The sequence below is a fragment of the Dreissena polymorpha genome, chromosome 2 (assembly GCF_020536995.1).
Source record: "Dreissena polymorpha isolate Duluth1 chromosome 2, UMN_Dpol_1.0, whole genome shotgun sequence".
NCBI classification, from domain to species: Eukaryota; Metazoa; Mollusca; class Bivalvia; order Myida; family Dreissenidae; genus Dreissena; species Dreissena polymorpha.
The window spans coordinates 107,039,792-107,067,151 of record NC_068356.1 but is presented as its reverse complement, the minus strand read 5'-3'; the positions used below and the strand labels follow the sequence as shown (position 1 = coordinate 107,067,151).

The 27,360-nt window shown below is 35.7% G+C and overlaps 1 protein-coding gene and 1 long non-coding RNA gene across 4 annotated transcripts in view; both read right to left on the bottom strand.

Moving 5' to 3' along the window:
* The window catches only part of LOC127868404 (transmembrane channel-like protein 7), a 98,698-nt gene that overhangs the window by 50,249 nt on the left and 21,089 nt on the right, over positions 1 to 27,360 (bottom strand). For all 3 annotated transcript variants that reach the window (XM_052410166.1, XM_052410167.1, XM_052410168.1), the window contains exons 5-7: positions 20,923 to 21,209; positions 7,327 to 7,481; positions 4,674 to 4,818 (exon numbers count right to left, since the gene is read on the bottom strand). In XM_052410166.1, coding sequence (XP_052266126.1) covers positions 4,674 to 4,818; positions 7,327 to 7,481; positions 20,923 to 21,209 — 587 coding nt within the window. The remainder of the gene's footprint in view (positions 1 to 4,673; positions 4,819 to 7,326; positions 7,482 to 20,922; positions 21,210 to 27,360) is intronic.
* LOC127868429 (uncharacterized) lies at positions 2,010 to 2,870 on the bottom strand. The gene is made up of 2 exons (XR_008044116.1): positions 2,723 to 2,870; positions 2,010 to 2,566 (listed from the first exon to the last, which is right to left on the bottom strand). It is a non-coding gene; the product is annotated as an uncharacterized LOC127868429 (long non-coding RNA).

Here is a 27,360-nt window from a genome sequence, read left to right as displayed (position 1 = left end):
GACCTTGAACTTTGACCTAGTGACCTGAAAGTCAATAGGGGTAATCTTCAAGTAATGATCAATGTACCTATGAAGTTTCATGATCCTAGGCCTAAGCGTTCTTGAGTTATCAACTGGAAACTATTTTACTATTTCGGGTCATCGTGACCTTGACCTTTGACCTAGTGACCTGAAAATCAATATGGGTTATCTACGAGTCATGTTCAATGTACCTATGAAGTTTCATGATCCTAGGCGTAAGCGTTCTTGAGTTATCATCCAGAAACCATTTTACTTTTTTTGGTCATCGTGACCTTGACCTTTGACCTAGTGACCTGAAAATCAATAGGGGTCATCTACGAGTTATGATCAATGTACCTATGAAGTTTCATGATCCTAGGCCTAAGCGTTCTTGAGTTATCATCCGGAAACCATTTTACTATTTCGGGTCATCGTGACCTTGACCTTTGACCTAGTGACCAGAAAATCAATAGGGGTTATCTGCGAGTCATGATCAATGTAGCTATGAAGTTTCATGATCCTAGGCATAAGCGTTCTTGAGTTAACATCCGGAAACCATTTTACTACCTGGGTCACCGTGATCTTGACCTTTGACCTAGTGACCTAAAAGTCAATAGGAGTCATCTGCGAGTCATGATCAATGTACCTAGTATGAAGTTTCATGATCCTTGGCATTAGCGCTCTTGAGTTATCATCCGGAAACCATCTGGTGGACAGACGGACCGACATATGTAAAACAATATACCCCCTCTTCTTCGAAAGGGGGGGGGGGGGCATAATGAGTAAACTGCCCCCCTCCCAGCAGCCATGTTATTCAACTGACCGGAACCATTTTTGAACTCAACTCTCGTATCAAGGAAACAAATGTTCTGAGCCAATTTCATGAAAATTGGGCCAAAAATGTTACTTCTACTGTGTTCACATGTTTTCACTATACATGTACATTTTTGTATACATATAGAGAAAAATGCCCCCCCCCCCCCCACACACACACCAGAGGCCATGTTTTTTCACCAATCCCGACCATTTTCAAACTCGTCCTAGATATCAATAAAACCAATATTTTGACCAACTTTCATGATGATTGGGCAAAAATTGTGACTTCTAGAGTGTTTACAAGGTTTCTCTATAGCCAAATAGGGAAAACTGCCACTATATACATATAGAGAAAATGCCCCGCCCACTGGCGGCCATGTTTTTTCACCGATCTCGACCATTTTCGAACTCGTCCGAAACATCAATTGAACCAATGTTTTGACCAACTTTCATGATGATTGGGCAAAAATTGTGACTTCTAGAGTGTTTACAAGGTTTCTCTATAGCCAAATTAGGAAAACTGCCCCGCCCACTGGCGGCCATGTTTTTCAACGGATCGGAACAACTTTTGAACTCAACCAAGATATCATTAAGAAAAACATTTTGACAAAGTTACATAAAGATTGGGCATGAAATGTGACTTATACAGTGTTTATAAGGTTTTTCTTTTTTTGACCTAGTGACCTAGTTTTGGACCCGGCACAACCCAGTTTCGAACTCGGCCGAGATTTCATTGGGACAAAGCTTCTGACCAAGTTTCATGAAGATGGGACAAGAATTGTGGCCTCTAGAGTGTTTACGAGCAAATGTTAACGGACGGATGGACATACAACGGACAAAGACCGGTCACAAAAGCTCACCTGAGCAATCAGGTGAGCTAAAAAAGACATTTCTGTTTACGTTCAACAGGCATTGTCTAATTTGTAGATACTGAAATACCCCACCCACTTTTTAACTATTGTTTGGCCAATAACTAATAATTTGACATTTATAAGTTTGCTTAATAAAATAAAAAATGCATAATTATTGTTTAGTTTATTAATTCAAAACATAGGACACCTACAATTTCAGATTTGAAAACAAACAAGAGCGCCGCATGACGGAGCAATATACGCCCGATTCGTGTGCCATTGGAGATGATACACTGATGATTGATGTATTTGTTTTGGAAATAAGCAAAAAAAACAACAACAACTTATATAACTGATATATTCATATATATGCATTGATATCAATAAGTGTACACTTAGTCTCATTTGTTCTCTAAAACACAATATTTAAATCATAATTGTTTAGACCTACATAGGTATAGAATGGCAGTATTTCCTGTACTGATATTACTTATCTTGAAACTACTGACCAAGTTTGGTAAAGATCGGATGAATACAATTTGAATAAGAGTCCGGACAAAGTGGCGCTGTTGAAAATGGACTAATTGACCCTATGACCTAGTTTTTTACCTGGCATGACCCATATTCGAACTTGGCCTAGATATCAACTAGATGCAACTACTGACCAAGTTTGGTGAAGATAAGATTTATACAATTTGAATTAGAGTCCGGACAAAGTAAAATGCACTAATTGACCCTTTGACCTAGTTTTTGACCCAGCATGACCCATATTCGGACTTGACCTAGATATCAACTAGATGCAACTACTGACCAAGTTTGGTGAAGATCGGATGAATACAATTTGAATTAGAGTCCGGACAAAGTGGCGCCGTTGAAAATGCACTAATTGACCCTATGACCTAGTTTTTGACCCGGCATGACCCATATTCGAACTTGGCCTATATATCAACTAGATGCAACTGCTGACCAAGTTTGGTGAAGATCGGATGAATACAATTTGAAATAGAGTCCGGACAAAGTGGCCCCTTTGAAAATGCACTTATTGACCCTATGACCTAGTTTTTGACCCGGCATGACCCATATTCGAACTTGGCCTAGATATCAACTAGATGCAACTGCTGACCAAGTTTGGTGAAGATCGGATGAATACAATTTGAATTAGAGTCCGGACAAAGTGATGCCTTCCGCCCGCCGCCCGCCGCCCGCCCGCCGCCCGCCCGCCCGCCAAGGGGTTTCACATAATACGTCCCGTATTTTATACGGGCGTATAAAAAACAGACCAAGCACAATCATCAACTATGTGATTGAGTATATTTTTTTTTTATTTTCTCCTGTACAGACACTAACTACAACTGATTTTTTGTTAGTTTTCCCCTCATTAAATTCTTCTAGACTTTTGATATGTTTAAGAGTGAGGGTTGATGTATCAAAATCAGTCATCATACTTTCTGTTGCAATTTGTTTGAGGTTAAGCCTATTTTGGGGCTAGATTGATTGGACTAATACACCAGTTATCTAGACAAGAAAATTTGCCTTTGTTTAATGGCCATCTATAGCAATTACTTTGTTATTTGGTGCAAACATGTTGGAACTGATTTAAAGCTCAAATATATGTCATAACATCTGTAAAGTTAATTAAATCGAAATAAGAAACTCTTACCTAGAATAATATGTAGTTTTATTTAATTTAAAAGCTTCTCAACAATATCAAATATATGTATGTGGTATGATTCTTTGAGGATTTGCCATTGACCATTAAAGAATAACAATACAGCATTACATACCGAATACTTAACTTTGGGCTTTGTAAATGGTATGAAAGGTATTGTTAAGTTTATGCTAATTAAGTCAAAAGAAATTCTTTGACCAGTTGTTGTGAACAGTCTTGACGTTTGTATCATGATTAAATGAAACCTAGTAGACAGCCACTGTACAATGTTATATACCAAATAAAACATGTCTGGATTTGATGGTTTTAGTCATTTAATTGTTTAAGTAATTATGTCTAAAGAAATTATAACTACATTATTGAAATAGTAAGTTGAAAAAAGGGAATAAGTTTTGTAGTTGTTAATGAATGATGATCAAAATTGCACATGCAAAAATTGATATCGTAAGGAAAAAAGCATTATCAAGTTTAAATGCTATGCATCGAAAGGGGTAAGAGCATTACCAAGTTTGAATGCTATGCATCGAAAGGGGTAAGAGCACTACCAAGTTTGAATGCTATGCATCGAAAGGGGTAAGAGCACTACCAAGTTTGAATGCTATGCATCGAAAGGGGTAAGAGCACTACCAAGTTTGAATGCTATGCCCTGAAAGGAGTACGAGCACTACCAAGTTTGAATGCTATGCCTTGAAAGGGGTACAAGCACTACCAAGTTTGAATGCTATGCATTGAAAGGGGTATACGCACTACCAAGTTTTAATGCTATGCGCTGAAAAGGGTACGAGCAATACTCCGCAAAATAAACAATCCTAAAAGTAGGTCTGATTGAAGCTTAGTCAAATGTTATTGTCATTACAATGCAAAAAGTATTTGTCCATCATGTTAGATCAAATAACAAGAGCACCGCATAACGGGTGCCAACACTCTGCTGCGGGTGCAGTTTTTAATAAATGAAAGCTTGTCAGAATTTCTTTTTTTTAAGAGGTCACAGTGACCTTGACCTTTGACCTAGTGACCCCAAAATGGGTGTGGCGTGTATAACTCATCAAGGTGCATCTACATATGAAGTTTCAAAGTTGTAGGTTGAAGCACTTTGATTTTAGAGCCAATGTTCAAAAGTTTAACAAAATGTAAAGGTTTTAGCATGACGCCGGAAGACGAGCTGGCTATGACAATATCTCGGGTTTTCTCAGAAAACAGCCGAGCTAACAATCAAAACCATTCTTAAAATATTAATTGGCTGATAAACATATCAATTGTAATGTTCAAGTATGCTTTTGTGGTAATATATATAATCTACCTCATATACAAAACACAGTTCTGATAGTGTAACTTACCTTATACTCAAAGTAGAGGTTTGCCTGTTTGATTTTGGCTGCAGTTTTATTGGTGATTGCGTAGTCCCAGCCTGCAAACACCCTGTTGGTGTAGGCAGCCACGGCACTCTCCCTGCCGAACGTGGCCTTCACAGAGTGGGCAGAGCTGACAGTGACAATAAACAACCTTCAGGCATCTAACCATGCATGAAAAAGGCTGGTCATTGAGACAATTAAGGCAGGACATTATTGTTTGACAGACATGTCTTGTGAAAACTTTCAAACACTTCTTAACAAAAGGAGCATGATGGCCAAAAAGCGCTCACCTCAGATCAAGGTACACCAATTGTCACAGACTAAGTTTTTGACACGTCAATGTTTGGTCAAGATTGAGTCAAGGAATACATGTATATATAATATAAACTGGTGAGCTAGTGACCTTGTCTGTGGACACACAAAACTCAGATTTGAACTTAGCCTAGATTTGATCAAGATAAATTGCTGACCACTTTCATCAAGCTTGAGCCAATTTATGTTGCCTCTAAAGTGGTTACAAACTTAGTTGAAAAACAAGACAGACAGACTAAACTTAAATAGCGTGCTTATTACTAGGGATGGCAACGGTTATTCGGTTAACCGGTTATCCGTTTCTTAAGGAGGTTAATCGGTTACAATATTAATATTCGTATACTCTTCAGGAAACACAATATTGGTTGAACGCAATAAATGCTCAAATCGTTAATTTTGTTTTACTTCATTTCACTGTATTAGCTAATCCGCTTATGTTATCGCAAATTATCGGCAATTACCACCCCGTGATGCCCTATGCGGATCAAAAGCGATTAGAGTTGTAAACTATCGGGGTGCAGCTGATTAATAAACAGGTTTTATTGTGCTATTGTGTTGACTACCATTGCTTGATAAAATCAATAAAGCTAGACACTGTGATTACACCCGATCACTGTTGTTTTAACAACTATTGCAAATTTAAACACCCTAATAAAGACATTGAGTATAAACAGGCCTTAACAACAGAGGTTAGGAAACCACAATGTCTATTGCAAAATATATTTACGCTAATTGACAATTGTTATTAATCAGCAAACTGTTAATGCACTGGTGGTTACAAGGTAGAAATCCGTCTTTTTTGCGCTTTAAAACTTAAAAATAATCGAGTTTGTCGAAATGGACGTCTACGTCTAGAAATCCTACTTTTCGGTTTAAAAGCAGTACCGTTTGAAAAATAATAAATTACTTCCTAATACGCTATAGATTTAATTTTATCTATGCCAATTAGAATATATCTGGTGGTTACAAGGTATAAATCCGTCTAGTTTGGGCTTTAAAACTTAAAACTAATTGCGTTTGTCGAAATATACGTATACGTATAGAAATCCTACTTTCGGTTTTAAAATCTATAAATAATGATAAATTACTTGCTAACTAGGCTATAGATTTAATGACAATTTTGCACACTTTCAAATTGCATCTATATGTATTGATTAACATGTATTTCATTTCAAGATGTGTGGCTTTAAAGGATAATGAGTGTTAATAAAACACAACATAATTCGAATTCTGCACTAGCTTTCATTGGTCAAGGTGCAGAACAATAATTATGTGTCAATGACATGAAGGTAATATTACAACAGAGAAACATCACAGTTCACCGACAAGCATGTTAACAATGTCGGAAATGACTTTCAGAAATGACTAAGTATTGGATTGCAAATGTATATTCCCAATTTACAGGATCATCACAATTTGTAAAGATACAGTATTTAATTGATAACATGGTTTCAGTAATTAGGTTACCAGACAATCAACAAGACAGAGTATATTTGCATATACATGTAATTGTTTATAAACGTATACGTTTTTCGGAAGTTTTTTTTATATTTATGTATCAATAAGACAGTCGGTTAACCGGTTAACCGCTCGAATATTGAAACAGGTTAACCGGTTACGGATTTGCTTAGGTTTGCCATCCCTACTTATTACCTTTATCTCTCTATTCATAAACCAAGTTTTATCAAGCTTGATTACATACTTTTTGAGTTTTTGCAGGACCAAGATTTGGACAGACAGACGGCAACATAAACACACAGATACACCTGGATAATCCTACAAACTGCTCGGGTACCACAAAAGCAACCAACCTAACCCCCCCCCCCCCCCCCCCAAGCAGGCTTATATCAGCCCCAGAGGCATGTTTTGAACAAACATGGGAGAGGACCACAACATGATGTTAAATAACAAATACCAAGACTTCCGGTGGTTTCAGAGATTTTTATAGTTAACACCAAAAACAAAGTCAAAAACAGGTCAAACTAACAGCAGGGCCAATTTTTACAATTTGGTAGATTTTAACAAACCTCGAACACGTACGCTATAAGATGCTACATACCAATTATTAAAAATTTCAGCCTTGGAGTTTAAGAAGAAATTTAGGTGTCCAATATTAAAATCTATTTGGATCAGTGGTTCTTTACAAATGCAGCAGACCAGAACTTAAAAGTTCCCTTAAGGATCATTGCCATAAAGTTTCATGAATATCTGTTCAGTTATTGAGGTTGAAATGTCGATTGAAGCAGATTGTTGACAAGACACGACACCAGACACCAGAGAGCCACCTACCGCAATAGCTAACCATAAGCTAACAAAGCCAACTTACCTGCGCACAATCAACAGGAGGCACACCAAGAATGAACTCCCAAATGTGAGCAAGTATGCCAGTCCCATATTGTAGACGTAGACATCCCCATCGTCCTGGGGTAGACTGCTGTTGTGATAATAACCATAAAACAACACTGTGCGCTCCATCCACCCCTGAAAATAGGCAAGAGTAATACAAATTACATTTACAGTCTACTGAAGGCCGGATCAATGAAGATTCAATTTAACATGAATGCCATTTACTTGAACTGTTATCTTATACTTATTAATCACAAATTAATTAATGTTTGATTAATACATGTAGCACATTAAATTCAGGTAGGATTTGTCCACGTTAAAATCATGGCCAGCTAGTTCTTGCATCTTAATACACACACAATCTACCCTAACATGGTTGAATATGTCATTTAAGATCAAAATATTAAAAGTAAAGAAAAAAGTTTATATCTATTTTATTATTTGCTTTTGTACTTTCACTTTCAGTTTCATTTCTTACGCATTCTGACACACACAAAAAATATCAAATTCAGACAATTTTTAAAATTAATCTTGAATAGTATTGCAGCAGGAAAGCAAACATTATTTTCAATAATCACAGATTGAAAACAAGAAACCGTCGGAGACGGGTGATGCTCCCCAAAGGTTTTTATTGTCACAATATTGCACTATATATTCAGATAAAAGGAAACGTCTTGAGGGGCATAACTTTGGACAAAATAATACCATGGATGGTTTAGCAACTTAAAAATTTCAAAGGGCCATAAGTCTGTGAAAAATCATCGGACCATAACTGGCTGATAATATGCACATCTCCTTTTGGTAGTAAAGCTTCCCATAAAGTTTCATTGAATTCCGGTCATTAGTTGCTGAGAAATAGCCCGGACAAGAATTGCACTATATGTACAGTTAAAGGAAAATTTCAAAGGGCCATAACTCTGAGAAAAATCATCCGACCAGAACTGGCTGATGATATGCACATCTCCTCTTGGTAGTGAAGCTTCCCATAAAGTTTAATTGAATTCCGGTCATTAATTGCTGAGAAATAGCCCATACAAAAATTGTGCACGGATGGACGCACGGACAGACGAAGCGGCGACTATATGCTCCCCCCAAAAATTTAGGGGAAACATAAAAAGGCACACTGACAATCACAATATCATCCATTTGCTCTTGACAGCTTTGCATCTTATAATTGTACTTTTTCCTCAATTATTGTACTACATTTGTAGCTGTACAAGTGAAAACATAATAATTTGACCATACAAAAATCTGATCCCTCTTTATAACAGATAATAAAACAAGAGCTTGTCACAGTAGTACCAAATCCCCGCCAAAATGTGTTTGCTTGTATGACAAAATTTGTATTAGAGAGTAGAATAATATTTGTAACAAGAGTTCCGCGGTCGGAGATGACCGCATTGAAGCCGGATTTTTGATTTAAATGACAGGAAAGTACCTTTCGTGTTTTTGTCAATGCAATACTTAAATTACTGAAATATTGTTCAAAGGTCAAAATGAAATGTAAGTACTTTTCAAGGCATGAGCAAACCTTGTGTTATGTTTTGAATGCATGCATATACATGAACAACAATAACATTTAAGGTCACAAATATGAACTTGAATTGACAATTAGGAAAGTTTGATCTCAATTTTTTTATTAGCAAATTAGTAACATATTGTTTGAAGTTTCCATCAATTTCATTATCAAATGTAAGTGACCTTGACCTTCAAATGAATGACCTTGAAATGTCCAGTGGTTACTTACTAGTTCTGGCCAACCTTCATGTCAAGTTTCAAGACTCTAGGTCCAAGCATACCAAAGTTATAACAACTTTAACATTTTTACATTCAAGGTCACAGTGACCTTGACCTTCAAATGAATGACCTTGAAATGTCCAGTGGTTACTTACTAGTTCTGGCCAACCTTCATGTCAAGTTTCAAGACTCTAGGTCCAAGCATACCAAAGTTATAACAACTTTAACATTTTTATATTGAAGGTCACAGTGACCTTCACCTTCAAATGAATGACCTTGAAATGACCAGTGGTCATCTGTTAATCCTGGCCAACCTTCATGTCAAGTTTGAAGACTCTAGGTCCAAGCATACCAAAGTTATACCATGAAATAAGAACTTTAACATTTTTACATTCAAGGTCACAGTGACCTTGACCTTCAAATGAATGACCTTGAAATGACCAGTGGTTACTAACTAGTTATGGCCAACCTTCTTGTCAAGTTTCAAGACTCTAGGTCCAAGCATACCAAAGTTATAACAACTTTAACATTTTTTATATTGAAGGTCACAGTGACCTTGACCTTCAAATGAATGACCTTGAAATGACCAGTGGTCATCTGTTAATCCTGGCCAACCTTCATGTCAAGTTTGAAGACTCTAGGTCCAAGCATACCAAAGTTATACCATGAAATAAGAACTTTAACATTTTTACATTCAAGGTCACAGTGACCTTGACCTTCAAATGAATGACCTTGAAATGACCAGTGGTTACTAACTAGTTATGGCCAACCTTCTTGTCAAGTTTCAAGACTCTAGGTCCAAGCATACCAAAGTTATAACAACTTTAACATTTTTTATATTGAAGGTCACAGTGACCTTGACCTTCAAATGAATGACCTTGAAATGACCAGTGGTCATCTGTTAATCCTGGCCAACCTTCATGTCAAGTTTGAAGACTCTAGGTCCAAGCATACCAAAGTTATACCATGAAATAAGAACTTTAACATTTTTACATTCAAGGTCACAGTGACCTTGACCTTCAAATGAATGACCTTGAAATGACCAGTGGTTACTAACTAGTTATGGCCAACCTTCTTGTCAAGTTTCAAGACTCTAGGTCCAAGCATACCAAAGTTATAACAACTTTAACATTTTTTATATTGAAGGTCACAGTGACCTTGACCTTCAAATGAATGACCTTGAAATGACCAGTGGTCATCTGTTAATCCTGGCCAACCTTCATGTCAAGTTTGAAGACTCTAGGTCCAAGCATACCAAAGTTATACCATGAAATAAGAACTTTAACATTTTCGAGCACGCCGCCCGCCCGCCACCCCGCCACCCCGCCCGCCCGCCCGCCCGCCCGCCCCGCCCGACAACATCAATCTATAAGCCGAGATTTTTTCGAAAAAAATCCGGCTAAAAACAAATAAAGGGAGATAATTCATTATGCTCCGGACAAAAACTAACTTTAAAATTAAATAAAGGGATATGGTTCAAACAATCAGGTAGATATAGTTATGGTTCTTAGTCACTGCACTTCTCCTACTTGCCATCTGTTTAAGTTTGAAGTTTCAAGTAAATCCCTTCAGTAGATTTAGAGTTATGCTCCGGACAAAAATTTACTTTAAAATTATATAAAAGGGGAGATAATTAAAAAACTAATGTAGATAGAGTTATGGTTCTTGGTCACTGCACTTCTCCTAGTTGCCATATGTTTATATTTCAAGTTTCAAGTAAATCCCTTTAGTAGATTTACAGTTATGCTCCAGACAAAATTTACTTTAAAGTTATATAAAAGGGGAGATAATTAAAAAATTAAGGTAGATAGAGTAATGGTTCTTAGTCACTGCACTTTTCCTACTTGCCATCTGTTTATATTTCAAGTTTCAAGTAAATCCCTTCAGAAGATTTAGAGTTATGCTCCGGACAAAAATTTACTTTAAAATTATATAAAAGGGGAGATAATTCAAAAACTAAGGTCGATAGAGTTATGGTTCTTGGTCACTGCACTTCTCCTAGTTGCCATCTGTTCATATTTCAAGTTTCAAGTAAATCCCTTCAGTAGATTTAGAGTTATGCTCCGGACAAAAATTTACTTTAAAATTATATAAAAGGGGAGATATTTCAAAAACTAAGGTAGATAGAGTTGTGGTTCTTGGTCACTGCACTTCTCCTAGTTGCCATCTGTTTATATTTCAAGTTTCAAGTAAATCCCTTCAGTAGATTTAGAGTTTATAAAGCGTGTGTCATAGCGCAGGGGTCGAGTTTTGTGTGCACTTTTTGACGATGCGAACAGCATCGTCCAAGGTTTAATACCATCCTAAAAAATTTCACAATGGCGGCCTATGTAAAAGACCGAGCCAGTCCGATTGAGATAACTCGATTTTTCAGTTACTTCCCTTTTGCATACGCCACTGCGTAGGAGCATTGATAACATTCTCCTAGCAGAGTTGTCATTCGTGTTTCAACATTCAACAATGGCCGCCTTAATGAGTCTCGATTCAAAACTTTCTTACTGCATACATTGGCTTGTTTCGCTATTTAGAAGCTGTCATTTAGGATATATGAATTATTTATTCACTAAATCTCCGCTTATGACAACAATAGTTGGGATTCGAAGGATATATACTCGATGTGAATGAAGGACTTTCTGGATCGTAACAGCTTGACACGGCAAAACTGGCATACTGATTACTGGTATTTTTAAGTTATCAATATAAGTCACATTGTGCTTTATAAGTTGTATTCGAGCATTTTGCGACTTATTGAATGACTATGATACCCGATATCAACATTTCATCGGGGATTTGCAGATAACCAAGCTGTCCTGAGATTCAACATTGATTTCAAACTCTTTACTGGTTAGTACTCTTTCTTAGTGTTAGTACTTTTTATCATTTTAAAGTTAAATGAACTGTGTCACAGTAAAAGAGACATTAAGGCGATTGTGGCCAGTTTGGATCTAGATCAGCCAGCAGTCGCTTGAAAGCTGTTTGCTTAAAAGCGTTTTTCTGACAATAACAAATAATTTAATTGGATACTGATTTGACTGCGCTTTTCCTGTGACCTGGCTCAAATAACAGAATTGTCATTAATCAAATTATTTATTTCGAACATTAATCAATTGTTTTTCTTGTCCCTCGGGATCGATGACTTCAGCACTTTCCTGTTGAGAATTGAATACTGCTAATTAAGGCGATGCTAGGGGGCGTGAGAGATGTTGCACCTTCCAGTATCGCTCAATTGTTCATTGTCGGCTCAGGTACTACGTACATGTACCCCGGGTACTCTTAAGTTTACTTACATGTATCCCGGGTACGGTAAAAATACTAAAATGTACCCGGGAAATTTAACCTTAAATCAGTCATTGTCGACTATTTTTTTGTAATAATTATATATACACATTTATGTCAATTTTCTGTAGAATGGCCTCTATATTATCGGAACACATACTCAAAAAGCATGTTTGATGCAGTGTTTTTTGTAGAGAAGTGTGTTTAAAATAATCGGTTGCGCGTTTTACGACATCGGATTTTTGGCGCGAATACAACTCGGGTACAGTCCAATATGGACCGAGTACAATTACGTTTATTTACGGCATCTGGGGTACATGTAAGTATACTTAATGTAACCAGGGTACATGTAAGTATACTTAAGAGTACCCGGGGTACATGTAAGTAGTACCAGAGCCGACAATGACCAATCAAGCTCCATTATCCCTCATGAACCGACTCAAAAAACCGAGTCGGCAATATTTGACTTAATTTTTGGTTTGGTTGCTCTCGAGGGATCGAAAATTTCAGAATCTTCCTAAAAGCCCTACGGGTTTGATCCCCAGAAGCGACATTGAAAACTAGCATACTTTGTTATCTAAAAGGTTGCTAAACCTGATATACAATGATTATGTGAATTTTCTCTCACATGATGTTCATCAGTCATATAATATAAAAACTTACAGCAGTAGCAAACAACTGGACAATAATTAATGAACGCATCTTTCATTTGTCTTTGACACTTTGATTTTGACATGGCCTAGATTTAAATATGTGACTGGACTTTACCAGCACTCTTGTAACAGAGCTAAAGTTTAAATGTACCATTGAAGATCGCCTAAATCCAGATTTGCTATTATAGACGTGTGGAAAGTTTTAAGGGTGTGACAAGTAACCAAAAATTGGTCATTACCCAGAGGCCACAACTGATCTATGACTGTATTAAAACAAGAAAAATCAGTGCCTGATTTAGATTTCCTTAGATAGTTCAATAAAAACTAATTTCATAAGCCTGGTAACAGTTTAACAGTAATGCTACCCATGTGTCACACCAGGGCCTTGAATTTGAAATCTAGGACATGCATGGTCATTCTTCATGAAATCAGGACACAAAATTGTATTTTAAGCAGGGTTGGCACCAATCGACCGCCCCCGGTTTTAACCGGCGGTTTTTACCGATTAAAACCGCCACGGTCAATACTCCCGAAGTGGTCATTACTGGTCAATACTGGTCGATTGAACTTTACCCCCAATTTTAATTTATATTCCATGCCTAATTAAACAATATTGATAATATAAATTAAACAGACATGTTGCCAATAATGTCTTAAGCTATTAATACCCACTTTTTTATACCTGTTCATGCAATTTGTAGGCCAATCTCTCAAAATTTTGCAAATAAGTCAAAGTTGGTCAATTCGATTTTTCTGGTTGATTGAACTTTTTTTCAATTCTAATGAATAATGATGCTCAGATAATTCTGTGCTTGATTCAACAAGAACCTGTAAATTACTGTGTATGCGTTGTTCCTCATACCCCACTGTCCCCACAGTCTTCTAACAGTCTTCTCACCTATACAGGTTGGGGCAACCTAAACTGATAATAGGGCCTTAAATGGCACCTTTTTGACACAATCCTTACTTGTCATGTATTCTTGCATTGATTTCTTTAAATACTTTTGAAACAAAATAGTGTAAAAAACTTTTTTTATTGATATAAGAATATAAAAACATAATAAGAAATAATTATTAAAAGAAAAAAATAATTGAAAAGAAGAGTAGACCCACAATTGGAAAACATTATTTGTTGGCAAAATCAAGAACTTTGATTGTTTATTCATTTGAATACCAATTGAACTTTTTAATATGAAAGGGATAAAACCCTCTTAATACAGAAAGGAAACAAGTTAGAAGTAACTATTAAATTAATAGCAAGTACAATGTAATCTTCTTTTGTGTGAGTGATATGAAATAGCCTAAGGGCAGATTTGCTTAATTGTCAATATCAGAGACATAACACTGCATGCATTTTATTACCAACTAAGAGGCCAGATTTATAAACCTAGAATACACAAGAGTTCTGTTTGTCCATCTGCTTATTAAATAGATATATCAATAGATAAGTGAAATGCTATGGTACCTACAATAGTAATAATACTTTAGTAACAGATGTGATACACTGAGATAAAGATATTGCCTTAGTCCTTATGTATTTGAGGCTGTTTCCATAAATAATAAAGAAGTAACTTTTTACAGCTTTAAAGATTTTTTTTACAATAAATAACTTAGAAAAAAGTTTATCAATTACAGAATAATTATTGATTTAATATAAAATGGCTCCTTTGTAATGTTTAAATGCTACAATTTTCAATCGACCAGTATTGACCAGTAAAGACCAGTAATGATCAGTATTGACCGTTTTTAACCAGGTATTGACCACCAGCCCGGTCAATACTCAATTGACCGGTCAATATGCCAACCCTGATTTTAAGTCCTTAATTGACCTGGCTATAGTTCTCAGATTATTATAAGCTCAATCAGTATATTTACATCTTTATTTATGATTTGTGTATTGTAAACATATACACAATCATGCAGTTACATGATAGCAATAAATAATATCAAAGCTACCAATACTATAAAGGTCATTGACAAAGCCTATGGTAAAAATGTGAACACATTGAGTGTAATCGCCCTCTCGTGCCAGCAAAAACAACACGTTGACAAGTTGTCATTTTTGACAGTTCTACTTTCACTTTCATTTTGTGACATCAAACTATTAACAATTATGTTGCTGAGAAAAATATCGCCATTGCTTTTTATGCTCCCGGTAGGGTGGCCTATATCAGTTGAACTGTCAGTCAGTCAGTCAGTGTGTCAGTCTGTCCGTCCGTCCGAAAACTTTAATGGCCATAACTTTTTTAATATTGAACATAGCAACTTGGTATTTGGCATACATGTGCATCTCATGGAGCTGCACATTTTCAGTTGTGAAAGGTGAAGATGAAGGTCATCCTTCAAGGTCAAATGTCAAATATAAAGCGTCTGTCTGTCTGTCCGAAAACTTTAACATTGGCCATAACTTTTTCAATATTGGCGTGCATGCGTATCTCATAGAGCTGCACATATTGATTGGTGAAAGGTCAAGGTCATTCTTCAAGGTCAAGGTCAAAGGTCAAATTTTGCAATATTGAAGATAGCAACTCCATATTCAGCATGCATGTGTATGTCATGGAGCTGCACATTTTGAGTGGTGAAAGGTCAAGGTCATCCTTCAAGGTCAAAGCTAAAATATATGGGTTCAAAGCAGGGGGCATTGTGTTTCACAAACACAGCTCTTGTTTAATATATTTTCTGCACATTTCTTCAAAAAAACTTACATCAATACACGATTTTCTTCGTTAATTCAATCATTCCTGACAGACTTGTGTACATATTTCGCTTACATTTTGACGTGCGTAGGTAGGACCGCATTACCGCTTCCGAAATGTGTATTCATACTATTGCCTTCGAGGAACTTATCTGATGTTTGACGGAAAGGGCCGAAAATGTGCGAGTGTGGGTCAAGTTCCCCACAGGTACTACTTTCCGTTCCCCCAATTTTTTTTCCGTACCTAAAATTTTTCGAACATTTTTTTTCGTACCCAATTTTTTTTTCGTACCCAATTTTTTTTTCGTACCCAATTCTTTTTTCATCCCCAATTTTTTGTTCGTTCCCAAAAAATTTTCAGTCCCAATTTTTTTTCCAAATATTTTTTCATACCCAAATTTGTTTTCATACCCAAATTTTTTTCTCAAAATTGTTGTACCAAATTTTTTTTTCGTACCAACAAACACAATTGTGGTGATTGTGGTGATGTAGATAAACTTAACTGGATGCTTTTATATCCATCCTCTCAAAAGCATCGTCACACCAGTACGGTCAGTACTTTGATTATCATCCTTTTCATAGAAATAACTTAGACAAAATAAAAACAACATGCTTTTTGGACCTTCTGAAAGCATAGAAAGTATGATGAAAATGGTAATGAGAACTTAATATAAAGAAAATTTGCAGTCACCATCATTTTAAAGGAATTTTTTTTCTAATATCAAATACTGTGAAACCATTATTATTCGTCCGACATTAATTTTCGCCTTTTTCGTCCTTCGACCGATGGACGAATTCAAGATCCTAACGAACAATCATGTCCCATATTTGAAACAAATAAGACTGAATTACAGTAGGCATGAGGCATTTAAATCCAGCGTAATCCACGCATATACACAGGGCTCGAAATTAACACTCGCACACTCGCAAAAAATGCGAGAAAAAGAGATTGCACGGTAAGTTATAAGCCACTAGCATTTTTTGCAAATAAAGAAATAGTGAAAAAAAAACGAGTTATATTGCTTAATGCGTTCGACGGCGTGAACGCTAAACCGTAGGTCAATTTTTTGAACGTCCGAATACCCATATGCGGAAGCGCGCACCTTGTTTGTTGACTGGTATACTTATAATACAGATACACAGATGGTATTGATACAAAGAACATGAAACAGTCGACTATTCACACTCAAGTTAAATCCGGTTTTGAAACAAAGGGGTGTTCATTATACAGTGTACTGACAACTGACATTTCCTGTAAAACGCGAATGCAATAAGGCTGTATCGATTGCGCCGACTTCGTTTAGGTATAATAGTGTTGATTAGCGCTAATTGTTAACAAATTTATTACCCATTGTGTGTATTGTGTTTTTCAGGGGTGTTGCAGATTATACAGCCTACACGCGGCGAATCCGGATTAAAGACAATACTATTAAACGCAATTAAAATATGACGATGTGTGATCAACACCTGACTGAAATATATTCTGCGCTTTGTTACAAATTAATAAAGAACATTTTGATTTGTGTTTGGTTGTTTGGTGTTAACTGCATATACTATTTTTGTACATATACATAAAAACCCGTACCTTTGTTTTTTTTATAACAAAAACATTTTTCTTCTCTAATTGGCGCCGATAAAGGTAAGATTGTTATCAGTTTGACCGTGATAGTAATGGAAAAAGACTAATTGGCAATTGGCTTCGTTGTTTAAAACACTCGTTAACGATTATTCAGTCCCACTTATCCGCTAATCATGACAAAGAACGTGTCAATGACATATAAGGGACAGTTACTATCACCTAAAATAACAGACTTGTTAATTGGCATATGCCAAACAAGGCCCACCTCCTGCAAGTGACTACCAAGTGTCACCTCTCTTTCCCCAGCACGATTTTTTCGCAACCGCGTATTACATGTATTACAAACAAATCGGACGTTTTTTTTTCAAAACCAGAAATGGACGAATTTAAGAGCGGACAAAATAGTCATTTTTATGAAAAGGGCGAAATTTTGTGCCGACGAAAATAAATGGTTTCACAGTAACTATCTCACCAAGAATATAAATTCATAATGAAAGTTCCTTGTACAAAACTTTTGATTTTTGACACCATATACAAATTCAAAATATATAATAATCTTCGTATCTTGTATATGGAGGAATAAAAGTATATAAACATTGCTGTTTATGCTTTACTTGTTACCCGAACAGTTCACGGGGTGTCAACAACGCTGACATAAACATAGGTATAGAGCACTAATGCGCTTTTAGGTGTAGCTGTTTTACTCAGTTTTCATCTTAGTGACTTTTACATAACGCCAACAGACACGCGTGGATATTTTCGAATATTTAATAAGCTGATTCGAGATACAAACTCTGAATTTTTGCTACATCACTGCGTATGTGCTCAATTCAAAAGATGTAGCACTGTTTAGTGTAAGGAATTCCGGACTACTCTCTGTACGCTCAAACGACACAAATTGTGGCCCTGTTACAATAACGCGTCACAATCCATCTCGCAGAATTTCACTTTCGCCTCAAAGATGAGAAAACAATCATTAGCGAAATAGTATAGTGTCACGATAAGAGAAAATCGTTTAATTATCATACCACAATGTTTGCCGTACTTGGCCAGCACGTCTGGAAATCATTCCTTAATGTGTGGATAGGCTGCCATTATTAACAAGTTTGCTATTTTAAATTCAATTTTGTATCAAAAAGCATTTTTCGTAAATGTGGCATTTTCAATTAGCAATGAGATTTGTAATGACCCTCGTCATGCGAAAATGGGTCTTATTCCATATGCGCCCATCATATAAAAAGCCCACTCAGCTATCTCTCCTTCTGGTAAGGAGAAACATAACATATTGAGAGATTTTATAGCGAACAGCATCGCCTATGGCCTGACTGCGCAAAAGCACATGTTGGGTTTAACAAACGCTTGCCGAAACGCTTAAGACCCATTTTCGCATGACAGCGCTATTGACGTGTGATTTAAATGTGTCGAAAGAAAACTGCGTTTAAATCAAATATCAACATACGATATATTTCGATAGTGAACAAAGATACTCATAACAAGGCATATGAGGACACATATGAAGTGCTCTCCCGTAGTATATTTTTTATCTACTCACACTAATGAGTGGTTTGACAATGCTAACACACATTTCATGCGGTGAATATGCAACTTACAAGTGAAAAACACAACACAATAGTTAAACTTTTGTTTAATTGTATTTATTTATTTAGAAAAGTAAATTGCAAACTTTATTTCAAAGTCAGCGTATTCGCTGATTACATTTTAAAAAGATATTTATTGTCATAAATATATTTAATATAATATATTTAGTAGTTTATGGTTTTAGCGATTATAAAGCATTTTCGAGGTTGCCTATAGTATGCCTGTAGTAAATGATGAACTCATATCCAACTGTCTATGTATTGAGAACTGTGAATATAAACAAGCTAAACCTTCTACTAACCTTCTACTATTGCGTTGCTAGCACCCGTAAATACAAAAGATCGCCGCTATCTGTTGAGAACCAAAGAACGTTTTCCAGAAATACCCGCTGTAGAAGCATGAACGAGGTTACAAAACAGGTCATTCCTATTATTATTATAAATTGTTTGTTATATTCGGGTTAAGTGATTATGAAACATTTTTTTGTTTTTGTCTATCGTTTCGCTGAAGCTATTGTTGAACTTATGTTCAACCATTTATAAATTGAGAATATAAACAAGCGTTAACTTTTTCCTGAATCTACGTCATTGAGGTGTATGTGAGAGCGTAATCTATTGCGTTGTTATCGCCCGTGGACTTTCCTTTGTTTATCGACAGGCCCATCTATTAATAGCCTCATATTATGAATGGACTGAGCAAAAATACTACGTCATGTAGACGCTGCAGAAAGTGGACTATTTTATTCATTCATAAACAATCTCCTGCGCGACACGTACAATACGATCATTGTTTATTGATTCTTTTCTATAAAAGCACCGTTCGAAACTTTTGCATTTAACACGATATTAATATCATGTTTCCATTTGTGAATAAATATAATTGGAGAACTCAAACCTCTTGAAAAATTAAACAACTCTTTTTCGCGCGGATACGTGTAATAAGCGGGTATTGGGCTCCTAGTAGCTAAGGCGTATCGACCTGAATTTAAGACTAACCACCTTAGACCGTCGCTTAGCAACCATCTAAAAACTAAGTTAGATCGAGTTATGGTTCTTGTTCACTGCACTTCTCCTAGTTGCCATCTGTTTATATTTCAAGTTTCAAGTAAATCCCTTCAGTAGATTTAGTGTTATGCTCCGGACAAAAATTTACTTTAAAATCATATAAAAGGGGAGATAATTCAAAAACTAAGGTAGATAGAGTTATGGTTCTTGGTCACTGCACTTCTCCTAGTTGCCATCTGTTTATATATCAAGTTTCAAGTAAATCCCTGTAGTATATATAGAGTTATTTTCCGGACAAATATTTACTTTAAAATTATATAAAAGGGGAGATAATTAAAAAACTAAGGTAGATAGAGTTGTGGTTCTTGGTCACTGCACTTCTCCTACTTGCCATCTGTTTATATTTCAAGTTTCAAGTAAATCCCTTTAGAAGATTTAGAGTTATGCTCCGGACAAAATTTTTCTTTAAAATCATATAAAAGGGGAAATAATTCAAAAACTAAGATCGATAGAGTTATGGTTCTTGGTCACTGCACTTCTCCTAGAAGCCATCTGTTTATATTTCAAGTTTCAAGTAAATCCCTTCAGTAGATTTAGAGTTATGCTCCGGACAAAAATTTAATTTAAAATCATATAAAAGGGGAGATATTTCAAAAACTAAGGTAGATAGAGTTATGGTTCTTGGTCACTGCACTTCTCCTAGTTGCCATCTGTTTATATTTCAAGTTTCAAGTAAATCCCTTTAGTATATTTTGAGTTATGCTCCGGACAAAAATTTACTTAAAAGTTATATAAAAGGGGAGATAATTCAATAACTAAGGTAGATAGAGTTATGGTTCTTGGTCACTGCACTTCTCCTAGATGCCATCTATTTATATTCAAAGTTTAAAGAAAATTGAATAGATTTGGAGTTATGCTCCGGACAAAGTTTCAGACGGACATATGGACAGACAGACGGACAGGACCAATTACTATATCCCCTCTGAATTTTTTTTCGGCGGGAATAAAATATGATTTCAAAAGTTAAGCTTACAGTTCCCTGCAAAACATCCAAGACTTTCTGAAACGTTGATTCTCTGTTAAAATTGTCCTTGGTGTACACTTCATACTCTGCTGAGCAGTTGTGTGCCAGCCCCTGATAGTCAGTCCCATTGGTTGCAGTGGGGTTCCACAACCCCGCAGTGTCCTTGAATGACCTTGACCCCTGGGCCAGGAACGGGAACAGGATCACACAGAGGCAGATCAGCGTCAGAAAGATGTTCAGGAACATGAGCCAGCGAATGAAGCGGAAGAAACTCATCACAGCAGTGCCATACTTGCCTGCAAGTCATATATAAAGTTGGTATCTGTTCATGTTGATCTTTTAGAAGAATTTACAAATGTTTCATTGTTATTTGTAAATAAAGTATGCTTATTGTAACAACATTAAGAAAGCAGTTTTAGCAATGACAGTAGGTCTATGAATATTAGTAATTATCAATTAAAAACAATGTTTAACTAGAAATGGCGTGGCAGAGGCAGACGCATATCCCCACGCCACATGTTTGACCCAGGGGCGCCCCAGGGTTGGTAATGGGGCCATGCATAGTTGAGATTGACCGTATTGTCATAAGAGAACTTCAGTATCAATTAGAAGTGAATTGGTGTAGAAATGAAGAAATTATAGTAAAAGGCAATTTTGGATGGGCATGGCCTATGTGGGCGGGTTGCCCCAGGGTTTGTAATGGGGCCATACATAGTTGAGATTGACCATATTGTCATAAGAGAGGTTCAGTATCAATTTGAAGTAAATCGGTGTAGAAATGAAGAAATTATAGTAAAAGGCAATTTTGGGTGGGCGTGGCCTATGTGGGCGGGGCGCCCCAGGGCTGGTAATGGGGCCATGCATAGTTGAGATTGACTGTATTGTCATAAAAGAGGTTCAGTATCAATTTGAAGTGAATAGGTGTAGAGATGAAGAAATTATAGTAAAAGGCAATTTCGGGTGGGCGTGGCCTATGTGGGCGGGGCACCCCAGGGTTGGTAATGGGGCCATGCATAGTTGAGATTAACCGTATTGTCATAAGAGAGGTTCAGTATCAATTTGAAGTGAATCGGTTCAGAGATGAAGAAATTATAGTAAAAGGCAATTTCGGGTGGGCGTGGCCTATGAGGGCGGGGTGCCCCAGGGTTGGTAATGGGGCCATGCATAGTTGAGATTGACCGTATTGTCATAAGAGAGGTTCGGTATCAATTTGAAGGCAATCGGTGTAGAAATGAAGAAATTATAGTAAAATAACCTAAAAAATGAGTGAAAATCTCTGACCCGTCCCCGTCCCAACCCCCATAACTTTTGACCCAGGGGTCAGAACAAAATTCCAAATAGTGCAGGGTCGCACATATGCTCATAGCTACCATGTGTGTTAGTTTCAAGGTTCTAGTGCTTATAGTGTAGGAGTAGATAGTGGCCAGGACAGACAGACGGACAGACAGACGGACAGAGGAGATAACCACAATGTCCCCATGCTTTTCAAAAAGCGTGGGGATAAAAAGAAATATCTTTAAAAAGATATACGGCGTTCATGTTGTAATGTTTGCGACCAGTGAAAGGAGACGGAATGAAGCGACCATGTATTTTAATGAAGGTAGTGAGTGATAATAAGATAATATATATTACTGTATTAACAAATAAGAAATGACGAACAAGAAGAGGTGAAATTGTATGTTTTATTGTCAATAAGTATTGTTATGACTAGGTCTTCATAATTGAATGAGTAATACATTTGCTTCAATAGGAAAAGAAAACATATTCGCCACTGAAATATTATGAACATTATATAATGAATGAAATAAAAGATAATGTGTTATAATGTGTAAAGATGTTAGTAGAATGTAAACATAAAAGACTCAATATTGCAAGCAGCAAAGTGATATGAATTTTTTGCAGAAAGACATAACTTAATATTAACAAGAGTGCCAAACTGTCACAAGCTACGCCCGTTTGAAGGTTTTGGAAAACTTGATAACTTAACCATGACCCAAATTTGAACTTGCCCTACATATCACAACTTCTGACCAAATTTGGTGAAGATCAGATGAAAACTACTTCAATTAGAGAGCGGACACCATGCTAAATGCTTGAAATGCAATGCTTGAAAAGTGACCTCGTGATCTAGATTTTGACCCGGCATGACCCATATTTGAACTTGACCTAGATACTGTCTAAACACAACTTCTGACCTAATTTTGTGAAAATTGGATGAAAACTACTTCAATTAGAGAGCGGACACCATGCTAAATGCTTGAAATGCACTAAGTGACCCTGTGACCTAGTTTTTGACCCTGCATGACCCATATTCGCACTTGACCTAGATATTGTCTAGATACAACTTCTGACCAAGTATGGTGATTATCGGATGAAAACTACTTCTATTACAGAGCAGACACCATGCTAAATGCTTGAAATGCACTAAGTGACCCCGTGACCTAGTTTTTGACCCGACATGACCCATATTCGAACTTGACCTAGATATTGTCCAGATACAACTTCTGACCAAGTTTGGTGAAGATCAGATAAAAACTACTTCAATTAGAAAGCGGAAACCATGCTAAATGCTTGAAATGCACTAAGTGACCCTATGACCTACCGTAATTACTCTATGTTTTCGGACACCCCTTTTTTTAGCAAAAATAATTATTTTTCGTGACTCTTAATTTTCGGACACACGAGTTTTCATCCATAAGTAATGTCTCTAAGTTTTCGGACAGTATATTTACAGCGCTATTTTACCAAATTTCTGTTTTCGATATCTAATTACACTTCGATCATGGGGTTTTACAACCAGATTAACACCATAAAACATGGCAAGTGCCTGCATTCCTGAGGGCAACGGACCATTACATTTGCTTCATTGGGTAAATAATCTTGTAAACCGGTAATAAACAATGGTTTCGCCCGATAGCATACCGGTAAGCGTTGTGACAATTACCAGGGTAGTGCCAATTAACAGTTCAATTATCTACCGCAATTGTACTACCCTTTCTCAGTAAAATAACTGAGACAAATACTAAACGATTCAAAGTGTGATGCACCCTATTGCAAGTTTTAAGAAGAACAATGGAAGGTGTTAGACAACAACTATCGGAAATGAACAAACAAGGAATTCATAGTTTGCTCTTTTTATTGCGTTAATAACAGGTTCATACTAGCAAGTATCGGTACATAACATGCTCATCTTTGAACTCGTTGGTAATTGTCTGTCAAATAAATTAAGCATTTAAAATTATTTAAAACGCAATGCAAACATATTTAACTGTAATTTATACTACATGGCATGGTATTTAAGAAGCGCTTGCTATAACCGGTAGTCGTTGATACAGTTGACGCTATTTTCGGACACTTTAATTTTTTAATCTAAGTTTTTGGACACCTGTATTTTGTGAATATTTTTTTGTATCTAAGTTTCGGACACGAAAATAAATAATTATTTTTAAGAGTTCGAAAACATAGAGTTATTATGGTAGTTTTTGACCCGGCATAACCCATATTCGAACTTGACCTAGATATTGTCTAGACAAAACTTCTGACCAAGTTTGGTGAAGATCGGATGAAAACTATTTGAAGTAGAGAGCGGAAACTGCTGTGGACACCGCCCGCCCGCCAAGTTAAAACTATAATACGTCCGGTTTTTTTAAACCGGCGTATAAAAATGAAAAACAAACTACAAAAAAAACATATTTACACTAATAAACGCAAATATGAATTAGAATAAATCAAAGACAGATATATTTCCAACACCTATATATTTCCTTATTATCGGGGGCTACCGCCCCCAAACCCCAGCTTTGTCCATAGTGGTAAACAACTGCGTACCGGTAAAGTGTAATCTAGCCTGTTTTCTAGTGTTTAGTGTGACCGCTACGGCATGTAAACAATAGCTTCTTTTAATTGTCGAGACATGTGATTAATGCTGTACTGCTCCGTAAACTAAGGAAAAACGTTTCAATGTAATGTTTAAAAGATGTTTTTGTATTGTGACAGTTGTTAATTTATTGTAATTTACATGTTATTTACAATATATTCATATTTGATAATTTCTTATCCAATGATATGCATCCAATGTTTACAGTGATTTTTGTATTATTAGCTAATGTACAATTCGGATGTAATCATTTGGGAACTACTGGCGGGAATTTTTATATGAATTTTACTGTTCACCTAAGGTCAAAAGTGACGTTAAACAGCTACGCCGAAAAAATGAAAGTAAATCTATTTATAAACTCTGTAACCACAGTTCCAAAAATAAATATTGTTTTTTATTAATTATGTGCCAAATTGTATGTAAGATGGTGTGAAAGTATAGCTGGATACATGAAATTGTTAATCTGTTAGTTCCCAAATGTATAGGAGACTTGTTTTCCATTTGTTTAATAGTTATAACTTGAATCAACATTGAACCTATTATAAATGTTTATGAGAAAATGTAAATATATATATAATTATGTTTTTAATATAAGCGGGGTGCTGAAAGAAAACCTAAAGATAAGGCCCGAATGTAAAATCTGAATACTTGGTGCATATCCACTTAATATGTCTTGTAACAAAATTGAATGTATATTTTAACCCATATATTAAATGAGTTTTTAAATAAATGGCTTAATACATAGTATGCTTTTTTATGTGAGTAAAGATTTGCTTTAGTGTGTTTTCGTATATTTTTAATAAATACCTTCAATTATTTCTTTAAAAACTTCTAATAACTAATGTGAGAATAACAAATGAAACAAGGCTATTGTCAAGCAATATGGTCCCCTACCGGCTCCACCATTGTCAGAAATTCCACATTTTTCAGAATTTTTTTTTTGGGGGTTGCCATAGCTACCACAATTTTTGACGTAGGAACAAAATGAAATGACGTGCATAATGTCCATATTGCCATCTGTCCATGTTTCAAGTTTCATGAAAAAATATGAAGAACTTTCAAAGTTATCGCAGGATCCAGAAAAGTGTGACAGACTGACGGACAGACGGACACACAGAACGAAATACCATAAGTCCCCTCCGGTGAAACCGGTAGGGGACAATAAAATAACACTACAACTTTATTTATTAGAATGTCAATTTATTATGATAGCTAATCATATAATGTCATCAACATATATATATAGATAGATATACAAAAACAGCATGAATACACATTTACTTTACTTATTAACCTGTTATGAGTTATTTAAACATTTGCACTTGCTATCATCTTCTTACCACAGTAAGTTTCAAATGAATTAGTTATTTATGTGACATGCTTAATCATTCCATTCATTTCCAAATTGATACTGGGTTATGAAAAAGGATGTATGTTTTTTAATATGCAGAATTTCAATGTACTTTAAGCAGTACATTATATATTATATACAAAATTACTTGTTATCATAAATCAATAATGAAAAGATATTTTTACCTGAAGATTATTGTATCACCTTTTAGATATCTTAAGGCTTAGTGGCTACATTAAATTGTATGTTGAGTCAAGTTTCATCGTGAGAAACTTTGGGTGTTAACATATAAAATAATATGTCTAAAGGTTCTCATATTTCAGATACTGGTAAACAGATTTCCCATTTACATCTAAAAAAATGTTGTGAAATAAACATGGACGCAAATCAGAATTGGTTTCAAATAGTAACATTTGAAATTTGTTTAGGTGTATGGCATACCTTAAAAGTAATTACGTACTAAGTATTCATACGTAATTGTACTGGTTATAATGTTACACCAATTTGGGAATGAGACCAGGTCCCTTTGAATTGGAAAAAGCCGGTCCTTTTGGCTGATATTGGGAAATGATTAATGCTGTCTTTTTGCTAACAAATACTTAAAAATTGAGAACAAAAGTGATTTGAATACATTTACATAGGTTTAACTAATAGAGGTTGATTGGAGTTTAACTAAAAATGTTGAGATCTATTTTTATATATATTTTTGTAATCTTTAATTGGGAAGTTTTAGGTCCCATTTGAACAAAAAAAAACACTGTGTTATCTTCAATTCTTGCTATGAATACAAATACAGAAATAAAGTTGGTGAAATATTTTGTGAACAGATTGAATACTTGATAAGTCATTCCGTCAAAGGTGTAAACTTACACTACCAGTACCCATGGTTTTTAATCTGTTGCTTCTTGATTTTTTATTTATAATTGAATTAAGTATCTTTACTCTCATATTTTCCTTATTCAATCTTTTTGTTGGTGTCTGTGTTAGTTATAAAAGTATTCTTTTCTGAGTCCAGTAAGTTTATCATATCTTATTGGTTTTTAGCACATTACTTAAGCATAGGCTGTTTTAGAATGAATTTTCCTGTCTGAAATTTATGTCACAATTATTTGTTTCTATTATATATAGACAGCATGTAATTAATTCTTATTTTGTTGTTGATTTTGTTATTTATTGTATGAAAAACCTAAATTTTTAAATAATCAAATATTTATGTGTT